This window comes from Leuciscus leuciscus (assembly GCF_965113295.1).
Source record: "Leuciscus leuciscus genome assembly, chromosome: 18".
Lineage (NCBI taxonomy): Eukaryota > Metazoa > Chordata > Actinopteri > Cypriniformes > Leuciscidae > Leuciscus > Leuciscus leuciscus.
In genome coordinates, this window is record NC_138742.1 from 14,337,477 (window position 1) to 14,359,225 (window position 21,749).

General features: G+C 37.4%; 2 protein-coding genes across 2 annotated transcripts in view; both read right to left on the reverse strand.

Moving 5' to 3' along the window:
- Positions 1 to 7,233, reverse strand: part of kmt2d (lysine (K)-specific methyltransferase 2D) — a 37,934-nt gene extending 30,701 nt beyond the window's left edge. The window contains exons 1-8 of the mRNA XM_082144945.1: positions 6,612 to 7,233; positions 3,527 to 3,609; positions 3,060 to 3,171; positions 2,563 to 2,765; positions 1,093 to 1,202; positions 821 to 983; positions 561 to 732; positions 336 to 450 (exon numbers count right to left, since the gene is read on the reverse strand). Of these exons, the coding sequence (XP_082001071.1) occupies positions 336 to 450; positions 561 to 732; positions 821 to 983; positions 1,093 to 1,202; positions 2,563 to 2,765; positions 3,060 to 3,171; positions 3,527 to 3,575 (924 nt within the window). The 5' untranslated portion in view covers positions 3,576 to 3,609; positions 6,612 to 7,233. The remainder of the gene's footprint in view (positions 1 to 335; positions 451 to 560; positions 733 to 820; positions 984 to 1,092; positions 1,203 to 2,562; positions 2,766 to 3,059; positions 3,172 to 3,526; positions 3,610 to 6,611) is intronic.
- Positions 7,234 to 10,124: 2,891 nt separating this feature from the next.
- On the reverse strand, positions 10,125 to 17,152 carry dhh (desert hedgehog signaling molecule). The gene is made up of 3 exons (XM_082144914.1): positions 16,232 to 17,152; positions 12,057 to 12,318; positions 10,125 to 11,749 (listed from the first exon to the last, which is right to left on the reverse strand). The coding sequence occupies exons 1-3, from the start codon at positions 16,541 to 16,543 to the stop codon at positions 10,956 to 10,958; spliced, it is 1,368 nt and encodes a 455-aa protein (XP_082001040.1). The 5' UTR covers positions 16,544 to 17,152; the 3' UTR covers positions 10,125 to 10,955.
- Positions 17,153 to 21,749: the final 4,597 nt, after the last annotated feature.

The window sequence follows — 21,749 nt, forward strand, 5'->3', positions numbered from 1 at the left end:
GACGTAACGGCAATGATCAAAGGTGTCCATCTAGCACATGTTTACATAAAAAAACTATTTGTTCTGTGTGAACAGCTTCTTAAAAGTGCTTAGATTACATTTTATTTGAACTGAATAAACTTCTTTTGTGTTTCAACGACATGGTGCCGAGTTAAATGGCAGCGATTTTCACTTTTAGGAGAACCTTGGTGGGGAATTCAAGTGGTTTCTCCACCCAATTTTGGGTATGAGAAAAGAGCAGAGCAACTATGTAAATAAACTGCACAGGTCTAATTTCTGCCTTAAATGGTGATAGATTAAGGGCATGTAAGAGTGAGTCATGAGTATAATCTTACTTTGCACTTCCATGAATCAGGGGGCACAGAGTCCATGGCTGGCAGTAGACAGAAGGTATGGTAGCCCTTGTCACAAGCATCGCAAACTAGCATCTTCGAATCCTCTCCTGGTTGCCTGTACATCATTAAAAAAATACCCTTAACCTTAAACTGTGCGAACACCGATATAAATATAGTTTTATGACATCAACTTTATATAAAGATGCAAGAAGCATTTATACACACCTGCAGGTCTGGCAAACTTTGCACTCGGGACACTGCCAGCCTGACCGCTGAAGTGGTGTAGCACTGATTTCTAGACAGGCGTCATGATAGTGCTGCCCACAGCCCGTACAGTATAGCAAACCCGACAGGTCCCCAACAGAGTCGCACACTGCACACCGTGCCTCCTCTCCGGCTGCAAAACAAACACAGAGTTTGTCATCTCAAAAACTGCAAACGTTATTTACTGATGATATCGCATCTCTTCCGCTGCAATTCCGTACCAATCTCCTCTGCCTTGTCTATGTGCTCTGTACAGAGGAGCGCCAGCTGCTTCATGGACTGGAATGATCCACTCGCAGCCGAGCAGGGGAAGTGGTAGAACCGTGAGCAGCCTTCGGCCCGGCATTGGATGGTAGCGCCCATCCTTTTACAATAATCACATGGCTGAAGCAGAGATAGAAAAGCCAAGTAAAAGATGGGAAAGTTAATTTGCCCGCCATCAAGCAATATTTATGGAGGTTTAATGCTTTGATTAAGGAAGCTTTTGGCCTACCCGCTGTATCCCTGAGATGACTGCCTTATCCACGTTTATCAGCACCTCACCCTCAGTCTGTTCCACTCCCTCTGACCACACGGCACACCAGTGGTGAACCCAGCAGCTCCCTGTTTCAAAAGAGAGGATTTGCAATTATAACAACTGAGAAAAAAAAAAAAAGAGAAAAAAAATGATGGACAAGGTTTATGATGAGTTTTTTTTCTTATCCCAATTTTGATCTTGATTATATAATCATTTTGAATTTACATTTTTATTATTTATTTTTATTATATTATTTATAAATAATACTTTGCAATTATGTTAGAAGTATCAGTTAGAATGGGTTAAACTATAAATGAATAATTTCAAACTAATATGACAATTATTTGGTGTTGTATTTGTATTTAATTAAAAAATATTTCTTAAACACCTGTTACATAAACATACACTACCGTTTAAAAGTCAGTATGCTTTTTAAAAAGAGATTAATAGTTTTATTCAGCAAGGATGCATAAAATGGATCAAAAGTGACATTAAAGACATTTATAATGATACAGAAGATCTCTATTTCAAATAAATGCTGTTCTTTTTGGGGGGAAATTACTGCTTCCACAAAACTGTCTTCAATATTGATAATAATCAGATAAGCTTCTTGTGCAATGTGCACCAAATCAGAAAATCTGAATATTTAGCTTTGCCATCATAGGAATAAAATACATTAAAAAGTAGGGATGCACAATATATCAGCCAACATATCGGTATCGGCCGATATATGTCGGCCGGATAAGAAAATTTGGCCATGATGGTTTTCAATTGCTTGAAATATGATTGGAATCACTTCAATAAGGAAAACACAGTTAAGTGCAACATGTGCAGTGCAAGTCTGTCATATAGGCTACATAAAATTATAATGAGAACATTATAATTGTGTGCTTGGGACATGGATTTTAATGGTGAGACTTTTGTTTTTGAAATCAGGCTCTTAAAATGTATATAAACATTTGGATTTAGATTTATGGGCAAAAATATAGGTTATCGGCTTTCAAATATGAAGAATTATCGGTTTCAACCAAAATTTTCATACTGGTGCATCCCAAAAAAAAAAAGAAGACAGTTATTTTAATTTTAATAATATTTCACAATATCAGTGTTTTACTGCATTTTTTATCAAAGAAAAGTAGCCTTTGTGAGCATAGGAAACTTCTTTCAAAAACATTAAGGAAAAGTCATACTGACCCCAAACTTTTGAATGATAGTGAGGGCATGGCATAAGAATGTTAATTTAAAAAAATCATTGAGCTCTGTATTGTCCAAAATAGTCACAAATAGATTTTTTTTAATGTATTTAGAAACAACGATATTTCACTCAAACATGGAAAAAGGTTACAAACTGGGAAGAAACTACTGTGTCTTAAAGTGTCTCACTGCAGCATCCGAACATGACAGCGATATCACTATGATTCAAACCATTTGATTTCCTAAGTATACCTGTGTCATCAAAGAAAGATGCCAGACAGGTGGATTCAGAGAATCCAATGGAAGACAGGTCATCGTTTCCAGCTGCTGGCAGAGAGGAGACAGAGGGCTCCAAGCTGGGCCGATCAGAAGAGGGTCCAAAACACCGGAGCTCCCGTTGACCATGCAGACTACGCTCCACACAGTTACACAGAGCACAGGCCCTGACAGTCTCCCTAAAATTTTTTTTACAAAAAACACCAACACAAAAAAGATGATCAGCAACTCCGAACACATTACTTCAACAAAACTGCTCAGTGCAATCAAATGGGATGCATTAATATTCAAATCCTGTGTGTCATTTGACCTTGGCTGATAGATCTAAGGCTCTAAACGAGTGACTATTTTGTCTACATAATCTCATGTTCTATTTAATGAAGATTAGCCTTTTCATATAAACTGAGCTATTCAAGCATGACCTACATTTTATGCAAAGCAGCGCAAACTGCAATATTTATAGAAGGCCTTACAATGATGAGCAGGAAGTGTCCACAGTAGTGCCTGAGATGTCCTCAGCAGCAACAGGGACACTCAGTTCCCCCTCAACTTGGACGCTCTCCTTTGCAGGGGTCCCATCATCAGCTGAGAGAAACACGGTAGCCGTAAGTTAAGATGGAGCAAATATAAATGTGCCCTTTAAAAATCCCAGATAGGTAACACTGCTCCCTCACAGGGAATTCAAGAAAAGGTCATATGCTAGAGAGGATCACCATTTAAAGATATCATTCTGGTGCAAGATTTAAGATGATTTTTTATATGCTTTGTTAAGCTATCGACAGTAATCCATCCACAAAACTGTGCATGAATAAAAATAATGTAGTTAGTACATTTAAATGCCCTTTAAAACAGTAAAAAGACACTTGTGAACTTCAGACACACTTATGGCTAAAGAAATCATCTTATTTTTCCAGTGCATGTTTTCCTGATGATTACTAACCTGCAGTTTCTGAATCATTTTCTTCGCAGTTTGATTTCTGCTCGTCCATTCCTACTCCTGAAGAAGATCTCTATTGCAGAGATCTGAAACAGGGAGGACAGTTAGATGGTTTAAAAACAAAATGATCGTGCCACCAAAGTAGAGCAGCATGCATGTACAAACCTAAGTTTTGCAATGATCTACAACCACAAAACCACTGTGCCATTTTATTAAAGCCTCCCAAAGGCGGTAACGAAAAAGTTGGACAGGTCAACCTCTCTCTTGATAATGCACACCATCCGATCAACTGCATTTGGGAATGTCTAGTCATTCCGCAAACGCGTACTTAATGTACATAATCCAGCAAAGTTCAAATTACTCCACACCTAACTACGCAAACATTAGTGTATATAGCAAAACAAAAATCAGCTGATTAAATACAAACCATGAGGTGGATTCGCGTGTTCGGTGCATTTTCTCCGTTTTGGTTAGCGCTGGTAGATAAACAACGGTTAGTGGGTTTGTTAAATTTGTCTGATCTTGCAGCTGCGTCGTTCTGCTCAGCTTACAGTAGTGCCTAGAAGCTGCTAACACGCTAGCATTCTGGCCGGGGTTAACAAACTCTATGCAAAATAATCCATTCGCCCATCATCAAACCAGGTATATACAGACACGTATACACAGCTCCGCTGCTTAGTGATGACCCGCGGTCAATAAAACTCTACAAATTCGTGCATAACTAAGATAACGTGTTACTTTCTTTATGTAAAACGACGCTAAAGGGAGAAACACAAAGAAAATACAACTTCCGTGTACCGCGCTTCCTGTGACACACAAAACGAGGTCGGGCTAAAACATGGGCAACGTTATTTTGTTCCGCCTGTTATAGAGTCCACGTTTATAAACTCAAATATGATCATACTGACAAAAATCACTCGATTTGCAGCGTATTTGAAGAAACATTTATGTAATTACGTCTTTCTCTTCTTACACTCATGTTCTTGCCGTTCCTGTTGTATCTATCTATCTATCTATCTATCTATCTATCTATCTATCTATCTATGCCTGATGTCACTTCATGTTGCTAGTTCAAACGAAAATGCAATTCAGTTTCAAGGTTCCATAATGTGCCCAATATTTCATGTATAAAAGAAAAAAAAAGGGGAAAAAACAAAACTCAAACTGAAATACAATGTCCTGTCCTTGTCAGGACTCTTGCACGCACATCTCTTGACTTATATGCCTGTTTCCTCTCATTTAAAAAAAAAAAAAAAAATATATATATATATATATATATATGTATGTGTCCACGTGTGTGTGTGTGTGTTTTGCAAGAGATGAAATCAGCAGACTGTAACAGTTTAACATTTTATTTAGAAAACAATAATAGGTAATACATTAAAGTGATTTTTATTATTTAATGTTTCATTTTATCACTTATATTGTAGTGACATGTTTACTGGCTTTGAATGAATATTTAAAGAAACTTCACTGTACAGATGGTACACTAACCCTAACACAAAATTACCAGTTAGACTTTTAAAGACTTTTAAAGTGATTGGTGGACATCCTAATCTAAAGCCTAAAATAGTAACACAAAATTCTTTGGACAAGACACTTTCTAGGCTAAGCATGACCTAATTATGTGAATGTTTGCATATAATAAAAGCAAATTGGAATTACAGATCATATTAATCCTTAAATTAACTTATAGAAAGGTAAAAAGTAATATGACTTTTGCAGGAATGCATACATTTCGAATTGTGTTGATCTGGTTTAAATCCTGATCTGCTGATTATTCAGGAAACTCAATCTAAGCTTGCTCTTACTGTGACCGTGTTTTTCTATAAATAAATAAAAATCTTTAAACGTTTATACCCTAATTTCTTTCCTCAGTTTGATCAAATTGTTTCACTAAGATGTTCGCATAAGGAACTGTGTAATCCTGTACGCACTGCTTCCCCATTTTAACTTTCAACTGCGTAGCTAATTACAAAAATATGGGACATTGGTGCCAATCACACTTGTGTTTTATTGTCATTATTTATTATCGTTTAGCTGAATACAATTATTTGAAAACACCCGATGCCTAAAATATATAGGCTAACGTTACAACGCCACTTTGACAATCCCTGACCCTTTAACTCGGAATAAACTGGCAAGCTAAATCCTTTCACACTAATTTGTTGACATGTTTCCCAAGCAGTTTTAAGTCCTAACACGCTAACTGACGACCACATTCACACATGCTACAGACAGCACAGTCCTTAACAAAATCCATTTTAAACTATTTGCCTCTGTTATAGAATTTTCAATTGTATTATGCCGAGGAAAATATTAAAAAGGAACCAAACGTATTGCCTGTAAAGCAGTGCATGCTAACAGGCTGCAAGTAGCGTCTCTATGTGGTATATACAACTACAACCACTGCTATAAAACGAAATATATTAGAATAATCACCCATTTCGATCAGATTTTATTATCAACCCCACTTTTGCCTAAATAAATAAATAAATAAATAAAACAAATCCCCCAGTTTCACATCTGCTAACTCTTGCTAGCCAGACACTTTCATACTCCAAAATGCTGTTGCTCTTTCCAGCAAAACAAAACAAAACAAATAGAGCAGTTTTATTGACTTAGATTGATAACATGATTGATAACATGATAATGTATATCTGACAGCAAGAAACAATATTGTAATACTGACAATATTAACTCTTAAGCTTTAGTGGTTTCCGTGTTCATAAGGTCTTAATGACGGAACGTTCATGGACTGGTGCTGGCTAAAAATATGGCTTACCCATTTACCAAGGACATGAACACTCATGCACCAGGCTAAACTAAAAACCACAACGAACTATCGTAAAAGAACCTAAACGGCCTGCACAATAACATAACATTCCTAACGCTGGTGTTTTTAACCTTGAGTTTAGGAAACGCAATGGTAAGTTACGTATGAAGCTAGCAGCACATTCATTTTGGCCGACAGATTCCCACTCACTTCGCTAAATGGACGTAGAAGGGGGGCCCGAGTATTGCTAGGGTGATTAATCAGCAAGTATATATATTCATTTAAAAATTAAATACTTCTTTTAACACTCACCTACAATGCGCTGCTAACGTCCTCGTACATGATCGGAACAATCCTCCGGATAATAATCGCTGGGGTCCGTTTCATTTCATTAAGCTAGCTTTGGCTAGGCAGGGTTTACTAGTTTGTTGTTGATGGGGGAAGTGCTGTCGGACGAGCAAACGTTTGCAAAACTACCTGATATTAAGATTTTGGTTGGCCAATACCAGTGAATCAAATGAGTTCATGCTGGACTCTCATGTTTGCTGCTTTCATCCAGACTGAGTAGCTTTGGCTAACCCCCACACCCAGATCTTCAATCTGGAGAAATCTAGCAAGCTTGTTTGATAAACTTGCTTCATGTAACAGTTTGAAGGATACGGCACCAGCTTTCTGTCTGTGCGAGTGCAGGCTGCAGATTAAACCATGTTTTGCACCTATGCTCAGTTCAACGGCGACCCCTACTTTTGAGAGGACAAACAGGGGTGCACTACTCTGGGTCATGGTTAAGTTAGTTAGAGTGTTTCTCCCGTTTTACCTGTCTCTTGTAGTGTTGGAGAGATGCGATGCTGTAATGGACTATAACTAATAACTGTTGTTTTTGTTTGTTTGTTTTTATTATTAATAATTGTATTATTAGAATACACATATATCTATCTATCTATCTGTATGTATGTCTGTCTCTCTGTCTGTCTATCAGAGGTGGATACTTGAGTGAAAGTATACTTACTGGTCAAATATTACTCCGTTACAATACAAATTTTACTTAAATAAAAGTACATAAGTACTTGTTTTTAAAAGTAGGCTACTTAAGTATCAAAAGTAAAAAGTAGGCTAAATGTCAATGCATTGTTTTTTTTATTGTTGTATGTTACAGTACCTTATGCATCTGAATCCATGCTTGCCTACCTACCTACCCTCATATCAATATCAAATTTATTTCTAGAACACAGTTCCAGTAGTGGGATTGAATGTGAGATTGAATAAGTGCACCCAATAACGTCCACAAATGGCTGTTCCCTCAAATAGTACCCTTAAAAGTTTTGCTTTTAGCATGAATGTGTTAGCCATACTATCTATAAGCTAGTGTGCTCCAAAACAATTACAAAATTCGCATTTAGAAGACCAAACCCAACGTTGAAAATGAAAATCAGGTTTATGTCAGAATCCAACGTTGGACAGACGTTGTATTGTGGCTGAAAATGAAAATCGGGTTGACGTCAGAAACCAACATCAGTCGGGTTCTGACGTCAACCCGACTTTCATTTACCCTGGTAATCCAGAGTTCTCGCGAGAGCACAAGTTGAATTTGCTCAGCGAGTTACTCTGGCGTCGAGTAATGATGCTCATTACATATGCCCCTCTATCTGAGCTGAACCAATCACATCGGGTTATCTGATATAGGCGGGCCAGAAGCCAGATGACGACAGCGCTGCGACATCGAAGTCATTAGTAAACATTGCAAGATGGCTATGGATGAATACCATTTGTTTGAAACGGCTTTGGCCGTTGAAAGATTTAGACTTTTTCTCTAAAAGAGGAACAGAAGACGGCGCTCGAATCGTTCTTTTGCAAGAAGGCCGTTTTTGCTGTTTTGCCAACCGGATACGGTAAGAGTCTAATCTACCAGTTAGCTCCGCTGGTAGCTAAGCGATAACTTCTTGTGATTGGTCGTAGTGTTATCCAATTGCGTACAGTGAGATTTTCAAATGCATGGTGCCGCCCTTCGAGCTTGCCGATTTTCATTAGTCGACGCCAGACCATTAATCTTTTAGATTTAGGTCTGGATTTCCAGGCTAACTTTAATTTCCAACCAAAATCCAATGTCAATCCGACGTTGGATGTTGACGTCAAACCGACGTCGGGTTCTGACGTCAGCCGCCTTTATTTTCCAACCAAAATGCAATCCCTGCAACCAAAATCATCCCCTGACTGACGTTACCACTTTCTACTCAAGGACCTTGACAGAAATGTAGTGGAGTAAAAAGTACGATATTTGTCGTAAGTTAAAGTAAAAAGTTTCCAGAAAAAATTATACTCAAGTAAAGTACAGATACTCAAAAAGTGTACTTCAGTACAGTACTCAAGTAAATGTACTGTGTTACTGTCCACCTCTGCTGTCTATAGCCTACAAGTACACAATTAAATAATTAAATGATTTATTCTGTTTATTCATTGCCTTAAAAAGGTAGCCATTTTAAGTGGCCCATTTATTATCTGGCCACAATGCTCATAGGCAGCACTCTCAGTACAGATACATTTGGTCATAATAAATGTCAGTTCATCTTTGCTTTCAAAATCAGCACACTATTAGCTCAATGAAAATCAATTGTAACCAAAACATTTAAAATGAGTGAATGAGACCACAAAATATTGCCCGATCAAAGGTTAACTATGTCTATTCTTAGACTATAGATTTATAAAGAGACTGACTTTATTGATCCCGTGCAAATGCATAAGCTGCACAATTTGAAATAAAATGTCTCTATTATGTATGCCTGTAATACAAGGCTATTTCTAATTAAATATAATCTTATTTCAATCTACAGAGGATTGTTGAATAAACTATTATTTATCTTGTGAAGAAACCAGGCAGGTTTAGATGTGTTGTTCTTTGAGCTGACAAGCCATCAATGTGGCAGTTGGGATCACAGGCAGTAAATACATCCCTCAACACACCCAAACAGTATGTTTCATTTGCATACTGGAGAAGAATGAAACGATGTCTATTTATGAAATGCACTACCAACATCTACTACAATGCAGTCATGTTCTTTCTAATGTATGACTCAATCTGTATTAGGTCACATTTAAGTCAGAAATTTTGATATTGCAAGATTCGGTTGCACAGTACAGGCATATTCTGTGCACAGTGTCTTTAAAAACACAAACTGGTATATTGATCTCTACAGAACATAACATGGCATATTAAAAAAATTGTCTGATCAAACTAACCCATTGACAAGATTAATAACTTCTTCCCAGCTTTCACTGGGATTAATTTGAACAGGAAAGGTTTGGATGAAGCCTGAATAAGCTTATCTTTAAAATCTGATTGGTTCACCAAAGGTAATGGTTGGGTGGGTCTACATTACAGAGTTTGCCATTGGCCTGATCCAGATGGAGTTTAGTACAGCTCCTCTCCAGTGGGGGTGTGTGTCCATCTGCCCCCTCCATGTGCAAGATAATCCTCTTCTATACCTTCACAGCTGAGAAAAATAAATAGAGGAAAAAACATGCACTTTCTAAAAACCAACAGTCTCAAAAGCTTAATTTTAGCATTAATGCTAAATCTTTTACATTGTCAGGCTGTAATGGATTAGCATAGTGCACTATAATTGTACATTTTGTTTCAGTTTAAAAAAAAATTATTGCCTATATGCACATTACACACCCAATGTGATTTTTGTTATTATTTGTATTGCATTTATTAAAATTAAACAAAATAAGCTTCCCCAGTCATTTGTGGCATTAATGCTGATGCACACATTTTTTTTAAAACACGAAAAGTAACAGAGAACAACTTAAAAATATCACAAACAATAATTTATTACTTCATTAATTTTATTAATTTCAGGAAGCTGTTTTTCAGAACAGATCATTTGTAAATCATACTAAGCACATCAGAAGATGCAGTGGTGTATTCTTTGGTGTCCACAAGGGGGCGTGATGCACTGTTAATTCCTGTTTAGCACCATCATTTCAGACACTGGAAATTGACCTCAATTAGTCAGACATGGTTAAACAGTGTTAACACAAGATTTGGTTGGCAACTCATTTCTGTTTAGAACTTCTAAATGACTAACTACAGGATGTAATGTAATATGCAGATTTTTCAACAAATTGGGAACTGACATGATATTGTACTCAGTACAACTCTAGTGAGAATAAAACTGTGTTTTGAGTGAATAATGTCTATAAATACTATAAACTACAATAAGTTTAAAAAAAAGATTGTTTCAGTGTCTGTTTGGTATAACAAAGGGCCTCAAGCCATAATTTGAACTACATGAAATATATATTATGAATCCAGATGTATAAAAATAAATATTTATTACTCTTTGAAATATTTTCTTGTAAAACAAACATAAAAATACAAGTTTACATTTCAAATCCCATTATTGTCCATATGGTGATTATTCAATATGGCAAGTATTATCTGAAAAATATGATTTTTTTTAAGTTACACTGAATATTTCACATACAGTATATATGTATAACGGCAACACATTTACATATTCTCAATTAATAAAGTAATTGTAACTGGATGTTATGTGGTGAGTAATTATACCAGTTATAGTGCCTAATGCATTTTCTTTTTTTGGTCAATTCAAAAATCAGTTTTATATTATGTTTGCATATTCTGTGTCTTGACCATCAGTAAAACTTCCTAGGGTCAAGAAATATCCGTCCTAATGTGTGCAAAAGCCTTGCATACCAGTAAACCTCCTTTTGCGGCAAAAAACTGTGTTCATTTTCCATTTCCACTTTGGCATCTTGGAATTTGCTGCATGTGCTGGAAGAACTGTTGTGCATCACATTTGTAAGGAAGGTCTGATTTGTGGAACAGATATTAGGGATCATGGCACTACTTTTAACCCCCACTCTTTGTAAGTTTTCTTCCATTTCTGTCTGGAAAAAGCCAAACAGGACACGGACAGGCCAAAACGCCCAGTGTGCGAGTCTGTGATCTTCAACAGAAGCGTAGCTGGATACCAGCACGCCATCCACAAATAAGTTCCCATGTTCTGTCAAAGGAGCATAAACCCCCATCCTCTCCTCCAGTGAAATCGAGACCACTTTAGATGGCTGAATTCCTCTATTGTCTCCAGTAGTAAGTATATAGTCCCCAATCCTAACTTCTTTGGCAAATATAGCTTCATACTCATGGTGGTGCAGTTCGAGATTGTGAGCCGCAAAGATGAGGTGATTGGGAGTTAGTGCCATTTGTTTACCATTTTCGGTGCCAAAAATAAAGAAAGTGGCTCTGCTCTCTCTATTCAGATGTAGAAAGAGAAGTACCCGACTGAGAACAATTTCACCTGACCCAGACAAGGAAAGCACCTGTTCCCCAGGCCACAAACTCGAAATAGGCTTTTGAACACCATCGGCCATTGTCACAAGTCCCAATCCTGAAAAGCAGCCACCTTTCTCCACGGCTACAGAGTGATCTGGGAAAAAAAATATAGAGGTGGAACTAAGTTAAATGGATAGTTCACCCAAAAATCTAAATGCTGTTATCATTTACTCACTATCATTTGTCCATACACTGTAAGTCAATGGGGTCCAAATCAACACTGGACCCCAATGACTTTCATTGTATGGACATTTTTTAAAATATCTTCTTTTTTGTTCCTCATACAGTTTCGAGGGTGAGTAAATAAGGACAGCATTTCAATTTTGGGGGGAAATTTTCCTTTAAGAGTTACATGATCTGAATGAGGAATAACATTGAAAAGGAAAGATTTAGCAGCTTACCGGCTTTGACTGAGCAGTGTATGTGATACCTGGATTCATAGTGCACCCAGTCAAATCCAGCCTCAACTGCCAACTGGGCAAGTAGTCCATATTTTTCTGTGTCTCGGTCTGAGGTGGTGATGTCGACAGCACGGCCCTCATAATGTAAAGAACCATCAGGGTGATGGCCGTCCTCATCCCAGGCCTCGGTCACTCGCAGTCGGACCCCAAACCATTGGTTCATTACTGCTATTGCCAGTTTATTGAGGCAGTCCTTACAGCGCTATGCAGTGGAAAAAGTAATGAAACCATCATACAGGTGACACAAACAGAAGGACAAAACATTCAATTTAAAGGGATAGTTTTCTTAGTTTAAAAGTCTGTCACCATTTACTCATCCCTATGTCGTTCTAAACCTGTATAACATTCATTCTTTCTTCAACATTTATCAAAATATCTTCTTTTGTGTTCCACGGAAAAAGAAAGTCATGCAAGTTTAGAACGGCATAAGGAATAATATTCATTTTTGGGTGAATTTTCACTTTAATCATTCCAGAATGTCTCCCTTCTTACTAATGTTTCAAACCAAAAGTGTGCTAATTTTGAAAGCATATGCAAATACCATGACATTTAACTATTTTCACAATCCTTTGGCAAAAATTGGTGCTGGTAGACATCAGTGACTTTTTTGTCCAGCATACTCAGCTCTGCAAAAGGCCATTTCCACCCCCTTAACATCTAACAAGAACAAAGCTACTTTAACTCATTTCCAGCATTCTTCGGACACTTCAGCATGGTCACAGAGAGAAGTCAAGGTCAATTCCCTTTTTTTTCTCTTCACACGATGGGAACATTTTCACACAGTCTTTTGAACGACCCCAGTGTTAACCTTGAGACTTTGTACTAAAGCATTTAGACTTCCTCCACAAATTTTCAAAATGTTGTGTCTCTCTACACCTCACGTGATGAGGAATCTGTGAGAAGGTAGCATTATTTGTCTGTGAAAATAATATAATGTGATCTATAGGGTCGTGATTGAGAGGGTATGGGAAAAGGTGAGAGAGCAAAACAGGGTTGAAAAGCCAAGGCAAGCGAGAAGAAAGCAAGAACCAGTCCGAGCGAGAGGGCAGATGGATGGAATGTTTAGACGTGTTCTTGGGAATGTGACAGCAAGAGTGAGAAATCAAGAGGGGAAGACAACAAACCAGGGAGATTTTTCTCGCAATGCTGTTGGACAGAGGCGATTCATTGTGGAAACTACAATAGAGGCTTTTCCAATGGTGCCATTACTTCAACAGGCGAGAATTCTGCACAGGCGACCCCGCAGAGGCTTGAAAAGATGCACAAAGGATAGCTTTCAGAGTTGGGCAACAAGAGGGCACATGCATACGTACACATACACCAACGCAAAGCACTTTCATAAGAGTACTCACTAGATGCCAATCTAGTCAAACTTATTATCAGTGATATCAAACTTATCAGTAATATCTCCAAACGACCTATGATACCATTACAGATTAGGACATGCCTAATTAGGACAACTTATTTAACTGACATTTTCATCATATTGCCTTAAAGAAACAAGCTTTGAATGTCTCATATTGTGACTTGTATGTATTTAAGGTTTAAAAATAATATTTAGTGTGGTCTGTGTTCTTCACAATGTTATCTGCCTTACCTACCTTCATGTTTATACAAGAGAACACACGCACACACACTCCCAGGCTATAAGGAAGTAGAGGTGTAGTGATCATTTTATGGCTCTAATGAAGAACTTGGTTAAAGATTAAATGGTGCAGTGGCAGTCCAGACAGTCCTATTGTCATGTTTTTTTGTTTGTTTTTTTACATTGCCTAGGGAACATGGGAAAATGGGTAAACATGCTATCAACATCAGTCAAAATCTCTCCTCTTGGTCCCAGAGTTTCAGCTGCACAAATCTAAACATTAAAATAATTATTTATTTAATTTAAGGTAATTAATTTAGCAGGGCCTGTTCTGAAAAAATCACCTTCTGTCACTGTGTATTATCCTAATAGTTATTTGCATCAATTTGCAACTAGAAAACTATGACAATGAAACACATCTGAATTACAGGAATCTCAAAACCCCTGTATTTTCAAGTACTGTTTAACTGTGCATGAAGTATGTCATGGATGGCTGAGAGAGTTGAATGGGCCACCAGACATGCATCTGGGTCATTCCACGAAATCTGTGCCTTAATTCTCCATTTTGATTTTAAATTAGATTTTAAACATTATATGAGACAAAGAATGCCTTTAGGTATTAATAAATTGAATTGTGCTTTTTAATTGTATACATTTTAAAAATGCAACATGTTAGGATACAGCTATGCCTTTAACAGGGTTGACAGTAACAAAGTTGACAGTTTTACAGTTCATTTAGCCATTATAGCCTTGTCCTCAAGATTATGATTCTACAAAAGACAATTTGTGGATTTGTGGATGGCGTGCTGCAGTGGCGGATACAGAATGTCATTAATAGGTGGGCCTGGTGAATATACGGGGGGGCCTCGGATTTTTAAGCTTATATACACGCCCAGTGGCGTAACTTTGCTAAATTAGATATATGTACATTGTACAATAACATTACGATGTCCAGCAATCGATTTAAATAGTAGGCTACATGGTGTTTAATTTGTCGTTTAATGAGATGTAGCCTTATATATTTTGTCAGTGCTGACAATTTTTGTGTGACTAAAATACATAGATTCGCCTATTCAAACAACGTACACCTAAATGGTCCAGTGGTAGAACTTTCGCCAGCAGTGTCAGAGGTTGTGGGATCTAATCCGCACCAGTTTAGTTTTTTTTCTCATCAAAACTGATTATGTTCATCAGTGGTTGTATATCAAGGAGGGACATGTGTGCATTATGATGTGTGATTTCACCAGAACGAATAGAGTATCCGCAACGGATTGAAGCGCGCGTCCGGATTGAAGCACGAGCCACACGAGAGAACACTGTATCAGCGCCACTGATCGCAGCGGCAACGAGCACTTTCATCACTTGATTTAAAAAACACAGTTCAGCGCTAGATCGTCTCTTATTTAACAAACGAACGAAATGAATGCTCTGCTGGTTAACTGGAGATGTTTAATGTATTTGTAGAATTGGTACATTAGTGCCGCGAGATGTTTAAAAAAGTGGTGGGGACATGTCCCTCGCCCCACCCGCAAATTACGACTATGTAACACGCCTGATAAATATGTCAACTATAGCAGATCAGTACTTAGGTAGTGAATTTAACTACCTTGTACTCATGTCAGTCAGCCCTCCCGGCTGCTTTAAACCTGAAGTTCATCTGTCTGTTATGCGACTCGCATGTAGACTATCACAACGTTAAGTCAGTGCGCGCACAGAGAGCGGTGTTGCGTGATAGCATCACTGGACTGACACATGATATGCCGACATAATATTTTTCTTTTGTAGCTATTTTTCGTAGCTATTGTACATAAATGTCCTCAGGAAACTATTACAATGACATTATTTATTAATTCATTATTATTATTATTATTATTATTAAAATAAAAAATTAAAATTGTTTTTATTAATCTGATTGGGCGGGCCACCGGTCAATCTGGGTGGGCACGTGCCCACCCAGGCCCACCCATAAATCCGCGCCTGGCGTGCTGGTATCCTACGCTTCTGTTTAAATACGAAAGACAATTTAATGCCGATATATATATATATATATATATTTTTCTATAATAAACTGTTTACTGTACAAAACCACAGTAAGAAGTATTGACTTAAAACTTTCCTTATTGAGTAGGCTACCTAATGTAAGATAAAGTGACAACTATGATGTCATAATGACATATTCGTAAATAATAATTTTAATAAATATCGAGTAAAAATGCTTTAAAAATTCAAAGGGTATTCTAACACAGCCTATTGTGAAAAATATTAAAATAGCCTATAATTTTTTTTCTTTTTTTTTTCAAAAGATATTTTAATAGGTTATGTATAGATCTAACGTTACTGTTTTAATATAGCCTACACACAAATATATAGGCCTATCACATAAAAAGCCATGAAGAAAGTCTAAAAAAAGAATGTTTAGTCATTGTTTACACTTGTTAATGAGAGACACAAAAAGCATCGTACAGTGACCAGTCTGCAAAAAATATGACGCGGTTGATTATATTAACCGTTACAGACGGGTTTCCTTTACCTTGGTCATTAAACGATCGGCTTTGGTATGTTCCTCGTCTTTGAAGACAATGTCAGGGTTGTAGTTGCACACGAGCTTATTGAAGCCTTCCGAATCCCTCGTTATCCTGCCCTCCGCTCTTCCGCTCGCTCCCAGGTTGTTCTCAGAGACACCGGGCACGTACTGCTTGTAAGACATTGGAGTTAACTTGCGTTGCCTAGGGCGACTGCCGTAACTGGGACCCGGCCCGCATCCGTCAACCGCCAGCCATGAATAAAGACACGCAGTCAGCAGGCCGAGCCTTGCCAGCCTTAACCAAGGAGTCAACGTCATTGACGCGCGTGAAGTGTGCCAGGAGATCAGCGAGCCGCGAACCCTGCAGCGCGAGCGTCTCTCCCAGCACCTCGTGGCATTTCGTTAACACAACTGACTTTTTCCATGTCCATATCACGGTGTTGAATTAAAATGGGCACTCGTGGGGATTAGGCTCGTGAATCATTGACCAAAGTTTAATGGCTTCCAGATTAAACTGATTATTTAGACCTTAACATCAATGCATCCGACATCCAGACATGGTGATTGTTTAACACTGAAGAACTTTCCATATAATTTGCATAAAATAGCTCTCAATGAGCTTACACATGCAGGTCAAATTTATATAGCCAATTTTCAGTATTCCAAGCTGAGATGGATTGATCGCATCCTCGTTCTCGTTTGTAGATATTGGCATAGCAACAGGTGCTTCATCCCATCATCCTACCCCACCTTGGACAGCTCCGCGCGAAGCAGCGTGTTCTGCAATAATGTTCACAGCGCGTGTCTCTGTTTGTCCTGCCTCATAGTCGCGCTCAAGCATAATTTCATCCCTTTACTGTATGAGGGCTCTGACTCTGGACCAACATGTGTTTGCTCCCGCTTTTAAGCGTTGCGTTCGGACCATTGAGTATTTGTGACCGGACAAATCGCCCTCCCTTCCTGCGCGCGCTCCGGGACAGTAGCGCACACGCCTCCTTGCGCGCGTTTCCAGTCATGCAGTTGTGAAGTCATTGCAGTGAATTGCAATGAGTGCAAAGTTTTACTTTCCTGTGCTGTGTATTTAACAGCATTGGCTACTTGTCTCTCCTTGAACTGGGAAACAGGGAAGACTGGGACTATATAAATAAATACATATAAATATTTCTCAGGGTCGGTTTATTATTAAAATCAATTTCTACAAACGTACAGTCTTGGCAACACGTTGATCTTTTGTGACAACATGCCCCAATAGCGTTTGCTATTACATATGTCAGTTGCTTATTTTACAGAATATATAAATGGGTAGTTTTAAGCACTTCGGTACATAGATTTAGGTTTTAGCCTAACCAAGTCAAATGAAATGCAAGTCAATAAAGTTATTAGCTTGTTGAAAAAATCTAAATGTAGAGATGCTCATCAATTGGATATGTTTGTTAAAACTCACAAAGATATTTTAACCCCTGTCATCACTCATTTAATTAACTTGTCATAGTGTTTTTCCTACTGCGTGGAAACAAGCCATTGTTACTCCTATTTTTAAATCTGTAGATCATTATGAAGCTAGTAATTACACTACAGACCCATAAGCATACTGCCAGTATTCTCAAAGATTGAGAGAAGATTGTTTTTGAACAACTGACATCCCATCTTAACACAGTTAAGTCTGGCTTACATTGTATGCAGTTTGGTTTCAGAGTAAATCATTCTACTGAAACAGCTACTTTACATTTAATAGAGCAAATACAATTTAAAGTTGACAAAGGAGGATTTGTTGGTGCTATATTTTTAGATTTACGTAAAGCCTTTGATACAGTTAATCATGCAGTTCTCCTTTCTAAACTGTCTACATTTTAGTTTTCATCTGAAGCTTTAGCATGGGTAGAGAACAATTTGTAAAAATTATGGGGTTAAGTCCTGCAATTTACATTATACAATGGGTGTACCCCAAGGATCAGTGTTAGGTCCCTTATTATTTAGTCTGTATATTAATGATCTCCCGCAGCAGTGTGAAGGGACACAAGTACAAATGTATGCTGATTATACTGTTATTTTTACACATGCGGGAACAGCAGAGTAAGCAGCTAAGAAGTTAAAAGCTGCTACAGAAAGGATTACACAATGGCTGGAAAAATCATGTCTTAGCTTGAACATTATTAAAACAAAAGGAATTTTTTTCTCAAAAACAAATGTTAAATCTCCTGATGTTGATATGTTTATTAATGATGAAAAGATAGAAATAGTTCATGAGTTCAATTATCTTGGCATAATATTGGACTCAAATCTCAGTTTTAAAAAACGTAAAGAAAATAGTGAGGAATATTAAATATAACTTGGCAAATTTAAGACAAATTAGACAATGTCTCTCTGTTGATGTAGCTAAGACTTTTATGCATACTACAATCCTTTCTCACATGTATCATTGTCTGACATGTTGGGGTCAAGCTGGTGAAACTATGACTAAACCCTTAAAATCCATATATACAGACGTTAACATTTTTTGAGAAAAAACCAAACCATTTTCATTATTGTAGGATCATAGAGAAACCAAATTTTTTGAACTTTGACAATTTTAGACTTTTCTCAAGTTTGTGTATAGTTTATAAAATCTTAAATGGCTTGGCTCCTTCTGTATTATGTGACTTTGTTCATTTTCGCTCTGAAAACTCTGTGAGATCTACCAGATTATCATCCATGAGTAATTGTCTGGTTCGTCTTTCGCAGTGAAAGCTACTAATCAGTGGAATGCCCTACCAGAGGATATAAAAGGGTGTAAAGCTCTTGGTCTTTTTTTAAATCGAACCAACTCTGTGAACATTGTTGCCATTTTATTTATTTATTTATTTTTAATAACCCTGATAGTATGTGTGTGTATGTATGTTTTTTTTATTGTATGTTAACACATAGGTATCATACATAGGTAGTCTGTGTAATTTTATGTTAGTGTTGACCTGCCTGGGGACTACGGATGAAAATATGCCTTTGGCTAAATCCGGTACAATGCATGAAATGGAAACATTTATGTTAAAAATTGTACATGGTCACTTTATAAATAAAGAAAGAAAAAAAGAGACTGGGGCTATAGTTGTCACAGTTGGCACAAGGGATTGTGTTTCAAAAGTCCAGTTACACAAATGTGTTTTTACTTACATTGGCATTGTATGTTGATACATATATATATATATATAATAACATAACATACATGAGACAACTTGCCCAGGCTTCATATTTATGAAAAATACTGTTGTCCTCCTGAGAACACAGTTTAACCTTTTTGTTAAAACCTACCTAGACCCTTGCATAAATTATTTTTATTCATTTAAAAAAATCAAATTATTCTAAGAGGGGGTTTTCAACAAAAAACACATTTGAAACACAAACCCTTGTGCCAACTGTGTGCCAACTGTGTGCCAACTAGCCCAGTCTCCATACTGTAGCAAAGTGCTTAAAACTAACCATTTACTCTCAGTCCATCGGCTTGTATTTACTTGCAGGTGAGGTTCATTGGTATTAATGTATGAGAGATAACATAGTCATTCGCAACATTTCTATGAGTCATTCATTTCTCTCTCTTTGTTTTTCTCCTGAAGCAGAAGACACTGGCTGACACATGCACCCCGTGCCGAGAAGACTTCTGGGCTGTTAACACCCATATTTTATCAGCATCGTAATTTTAAACCACCTCAGAACAATGGCTCAAAATTAGAAGACAATACAAATATCTTGAGTCAATATGGCAATGCTAGCGAGAGGAAGAAAAATAAAGAGCAACAAAATATCAAAATGATTTCCGCTGACCTGCGATGTGCATTCAGACCTTTGGCATCTCAGACCATTAATTCACACACACAGATAAAACATGTAAAGGTTAATGCTGTTTGGAAATCTCTCAATCCTTCAGATTTAAACATAATTTTTTATATTAATTTTCCTTCATAATATTGCTGTTTTAAATTAGACAGATGTTTTTACACCAATGGACAAAAATGACTATAATAATGCTAGATATTATTTTGTGTTCAGGTGATTTAGTTGTGCAACATGTTTGATCAATTTAAACGTAATTTTTTATATTCATTTTATATTCATTCAAATTACATTTTTAATTGACCAGTTTTCAATGTGGTCTCAGCCTCTCTGAGATACAAAAATAGCTGTAAAGTAAGATATTATGTTGTGTTCAATTATGCAAAATGTTTTAGGAAAATAGATTTTTTTTATATATTCATTTCCTTCATAATATATTTTTGTTTGAAACTTTTCAAAAACTTTATTTTCAGGTTTCAGTTACATTTTTAAATGACCCATTTTCATTATCTCCGACTAATATACAAAAGCCATTATAAAGTAAGATAATTTTGTGTTCAAGTAATATATTTATGCAACATAGTAGAATAAATCAAAGATCCAAGATCATGCAGAAGGTTTTCTTTTATGTTCTTCTGGCAGAAAGATCTATGGTTCAATGACACGTCCCAGACACCACAAATAACAGCAAATGTGGGGAAAGGCTTAATCACAAGTGTAAATGCTTTCAAGAGCACAATCAGTGATACTGACATTCCGCCAAGGGAAATAGAGAAAATAGCTGCCATTAAACATTAAAGGGAGGAGATGACAATAAAAATAAACACGACTGTTTCAAAATGGTAACGGTGTAATTGTTATTAGTATTTCTGCATCCCCCCACCCCGTAGCCTCTTAAGCGACCTCACTCCCCCACTTCAGGATGGGAGTATATAGAACAGTGAATGCCTGAGTTTCCTGAGCAGCCACAGCACAGAAAATGAGATCTTTCCTGCCAGAGTTACTCCAGCCCTCGTCTTCCCGTTACAGACGAATCGTGACTACACCTGGCCTTATAATAGTAAAGTACCATTGAGCTCATGCTTTACTTGGCCTCAGCTAAATTAGATGCTGCGTCATTCGCAAAGCCCTCGATTCCAAAACTGCCTAGAATAGTCAGCTGATCTTCGGGGGTGATGGTGTTCAATCAATCATGTCAGACGTTACAGAGCACGTTTACATAACACGGGCTTGTAAATAAGGTAGAGGCACTTAGATTTAGTAGGAAAATGCTGACTAGATGCTTTAAAGAATATGTTTCCTGAAACAAAAGCTGTTGGGGGGACCGAGATGAGGGGGTCGCCGAGAAGAGTCAAGGAACTGACATCCATTATGACCCACCACCATCGGTCAATTCTATCGTCCCTCACCCTGTTATCAGTGCAGGAAGAGGCAGGGTGGTGTGTTGTACTGTGCTATGCTAAAAGCACATGATTTCTGGCTTCAGCGCCAACATACAGCTTCATAGGCTGTCCCTTACCTTAAATAACATGCTAGGGATCATGGATAAACAGGATGATGGGTGTACATGGCTACACAGTACTGCATTATGGCCTGGTTTAGTTGACACTCATGCACGTCAATATATGCAGGCTCTGTGCTTTTAGAAGATATTGAAATTTGCCTATATAATAATTGTAGTAATACAACAACTGTGACAGAACAATAGCAGATCAGGGTG